Source organism: Octopus bimaculoides, chromosome 24, assembly GCF_001194135.2.
Source record: "Octopus bimaculoides isolate UCB-OBI-ISO-001 chromosome 24, ASM119413v2, whole genome shotgun sequence".
Classification (NCBI taxonomy): Eukaryota; Metazoa; Mollusca; class Cephalopoda; order Octopoda; family Octopodidae; genus Octopus; species Octopus bimaculoides.
This window is the reverse complement of record NC_069004.1, coordinates 11,087,461-11,091,367: the sequence shown is the minus strand read 5'-3', so window position 1 is coordinate 11,091,367 and position 3,907 is coordinate 11,087,461. Positions and strand designations below refer to the sequence as shown.

At 38.2% G+C, this 3,907-nt stretch overlaps 2 protein-coding genes across 2 annotated transcripts in view; both read right to left on the bottom strand.

Annotated features, from left to right (window-relative positions):
- Positions 1 to 696, bottom strand: part of LOC128246988 (solute carrier organic anion transporter family member 3A1-like) — a 9,844-nt gene extending 9,148 nt beyond the window's left edge. The window contains exon 1 of the mRNA XM_052976514.1: positions 576 to 696. Coding sequence (XP_052832474.1) covers positions 576 to 696 — 121 coding nt within the window. The remainder of the gene's footprint in view (positions 1 to 575) is intronic.
- Positions 1 to 3,907, bottom strand: part of LOC106872352 (cGMP-specific 3',5'-cyclic phosphodiesterase-like) — a 14,355-nt gene that overhangs the window by 6,777 nt on the left and 3,671 nt on the right. The window contains exon 2 of the mRNA XM_014919316.2: positions 3,350 to 3,514. The gene's annotated coding sequence lies outside the window, so the exon portion shown is untranslated. The remainder of the gene's footprint in view (positions 1 to 3,349; positions 3,515 to 3,907) is intronic.

Genomic DNA, 3,907 nt, shown 5'->3' with positions numbered 1-3,907 from the left:
TCGATTCCCAGACCGGGCGTTGTGAGTGTTTATTGAGCGAAAACACCTAAAGCTCCACGAGGCTCCGGCAGGGGATGGTGGCGAACCCTGCTGTACTCTTTCACCACAACTTTCTCTCACTCTTTCTTCCTGTTTCTGTTGTGTGCCTGTAATTCAAAGGGTCAACCTTGTCACACTGTGTCACGCTGAATCTCCCCGAGAACTACGTTAAGGGTACACGTGTCTGTGGAGTGCTCAGCCACTTGCACGTTGATTTCGCGAGCAGGCTGTTCCGTTGATCGGATCAGCTGGAACCCTCGACGTCGTAAGCGACGGAGTGCCATTTTATTTAAAACTCTTTAAACATAAAACTTAAAATAGATCAAAGGTTCTTGCCATTAGTCCTGTTATGACGTGAGTTATGCACAAGGGTGTAAAAATAGTATTACCCAAATAAATATTTGGATATGGTTATCTAGAATAACCTTTCGTAGAATTAATATGTTCACACGGAACGCACTCCGAACTACTCCAAATGTAGTTACGATATTAAACTAACACAGTAACCAATACAGACGATCAACGCTGTCAATTACCGTTGTCATCTGACCGACAGTTCACACAGGTTTTTATTTTACTGGAATGCGTTATTCCACTTTCAGTCACACGGGGGAGGGCAGGATCCTTCCGCAACAAGTTCATAAACACATTCTTCATATTAAGTTTTGAACGCCCATTGTGAAGAACACGATAATGCACAAATAATCACAACTAACACAAACAAGATATACATGTAAATACATTGAAGCATGTCCGCCCAACTAGTTTTGCAACGCCGAAGCGCTAGTATACGAAGCCGCAGTTACCTCTTTCAACTAAAACAGGTCTGTTGACAGTAAAATTTATATAAGAATGGAAGATGGCAAGTTCAAGAAACTATAGACCAACAATAATGCTTACTTTATCTATATTGATAGAAGATAAATTAGTGATGTCTAATTACGTAAGGCAGCTTAAAGGAAACAAGGTTTTATTATAGGAAAATGGAAATAATAAAGTTGAGCTGATTTTACATAAATGGAGAAGGACGATCCCATTTAGGCAGAGCAGATATTATTATACTTAATAGCCTTGATCACTCAACTACGTATATAAATACAAAGCAATATTTTCCCAATAGATCTCAGTCTCGACAAACTTCTTTTCAAAGTTTGAGACTCCGTCTTCAGATCAACTAGAACCTATTTCGTCTGTTACCTTGCATTCAACCCACTATTTTCGTATAATCCTTGCTCTTTACCGGTTCTTATAGTTATATAACACATACGGTCATTTAGTCCTCGATTACCTTCTTGGACGGTATTGACTTAATTTCATATGAGCAATCTCCACCTCTTCTTATAGGACCTACTTACAGAGAAATAAATACCTTTATTTTTTTAATGAGAATTTTTTATGAAAGACGGATTAGTTTTGAAGTTCCTCCCTCTCACCCAAACTGAACCAATGAATACAACTCATTAATTTATGTATAAATTATGTCCTCATAAACCATGAAACGCACGAAAGGACAAAAACGTTATACGATATATAATTGGAAAAAAATTAAGTGTTTATAAAACAAATATTTTTTAGGGAAATACATAAAGAAAATATGATAAAACGCTATAACCAAAGTATATTGATATAAAATGTAAATCTACGTTTGTGTAATCGAAGAAGCTCCACTTCTTTGACAGTTCTTGTAGTGAATTTCGTCATGGTGTTCTTCAGAGTTGCGTTTTCATTCACTTTTGGTGCACAGTGTGGTGTTTTTTTCTGGTTGAAGTCCTTGTGATTCCATGGAAGTAGTTGGTGTTATAGTGTATTGTGGAAGGTCTGCCCGTGTGGGTGAACCTGGATTTGTTGAATTTGTTGAATTTTTTAAAATTATTGCCGCTGTTTTCGCCTGTTTTTGTAATTGTTTTCTTCCCCATTTATGGGTGAAGTACAGAAGAGAGGCGAGATGAAACAGGAACCAGCTGCCAGTTTTTGCATCAGCTACAACTAACAAAAGGTTTGAATACCAACACCCTGGGAGTGCGAGAGGTCAAGACAGAGCCCAGAAAATGTAAAGAATGCAGTAAAGTGATAGAAAGTGAAGGAGCCAGTTTGAAGCTAACCCCACCAGAGGAACTAATCAACTATGTAGCAAAGAGGACAGTGGTACACAGAACGCTATCCACGTCTTATAAAAAGATAGAGATTGCCTCAATAGAGGCAACAGAGGAATGCCTCGAAGATATAAAGAAGCTGACCACCTTCTACACGCGAGGAAGGAAGTATGGAACAGTGGAGATTAGGTTCGGGAACGGAGAGGACACCATAAACCACTCCATTGTGGCGATAAAGACACAGGATTGCGTACTCCTGCCGACTTACTGTGGCAAACGTGTGGCTAGAGTAAGAATTGGCAGAATACCCCTCGAAATTAAGGAAGTATGGCTGGTAACAGCAGTTATGCACAGAATAGAAGACGAAACCAAAATATTGAAGATCAAAAGAACCAAAAAAGTTAACTGGTGGAGTTATGGCCTTGAGGTGGCCATACAAGTGAGCCTTAGAGGCTAGCATTAGATCACAGAGGAGATTATTTTACCGGAAGATGTGAGACTAAGAGTTGTGGTGGAAGGCAGACCTCCAACCTGTTTCCTATGCGGCCAAAAAGGGTACATGAAAGCAAGGTGCCCCCAGAAGGAGGACAGAGAGGAGCAGAGGCAGTAGTGTGAAGAACAAAGACAGAATGTAGAAGTGGTGGAGAGAGAATAAGAAACATTCACCGTCGTAAATAGGAGGAAGAGGAAGGAGCGTGTAAGCTCTCCACCGGAGAGTCAAAAAGATGAAGGAGACAGAGATGGGGGTGACAAGGAGCTGGCTGGGTACACCAGCAGCATCAACATTACAAACAACAGGTAACGAGGATGCAGTAACATCACTGGATCTAGATCGTTGTAATATTATACTTTATCAAGTTTTTCTGGTATTTGAAATCTTGTTCTTTTGGATTGGCCCTATTTAAAATATGATCCCATTTTTTATCGATCCTTTGTTTGGATATTCCATGTGCATTTTTTATAAGTCATTTATTAGCACTTCGTAGTTTTTGTGAAAGGCTGTGAATTTCATTTTAATTAGTAATACTTGGTTCACACACACATCTATCTATCTATCTATCTATCTATCTATCTATCTATCTATCTATCTATCTATCTATCCGGATATATATGTGTGTGTGTGTGTGTGTGTGTGTGTGTGTGTGCGTGCATACAACGCAAACACACACACGCGTTAAGAGTATTCCAATATCGATGAATAAAGTCGCAATATTTACCTAAAATATAGTTGGTTTTCCAGACAGGAAGGAAGAATTGGTGCTCGAAATATTTTGCCGAGAACGACCACAAGCCATTGAAACAAAACACTAGAATACAATCTCCGATTACTATGAGAACGAAGATTGGATTGGTCACAAGGCCTTTCAGTGACGAAGGTAATTCTGCAGGAAGAAAACAAAGATAATAAAAGAATGAAATATATATATACATTTACATTTACATTTATATAATAATTATAACTTAAGGATGGAAATTCACGGGCTTTATCAATGGATGCACCCCACACGATCATTACATAACAATTCAGCGTGTTAATGTGTGTGTGTATATGTATGTGTATCAGTATGAATAATGCGTGTAAGGCAAGTGGACTACGTCATCTATTTAGTTTTGTTATTTCTCTTTTGTGTTATACCTTTCATATATCTGTATGCGCGCGCGCGCGAATATACATTATATCACATCGTAATTAATGTATGTATATGTATACCCATGTTCACTGTAAATTTTAACATCATGTATATGTTTATATATATATATATATATATATATAT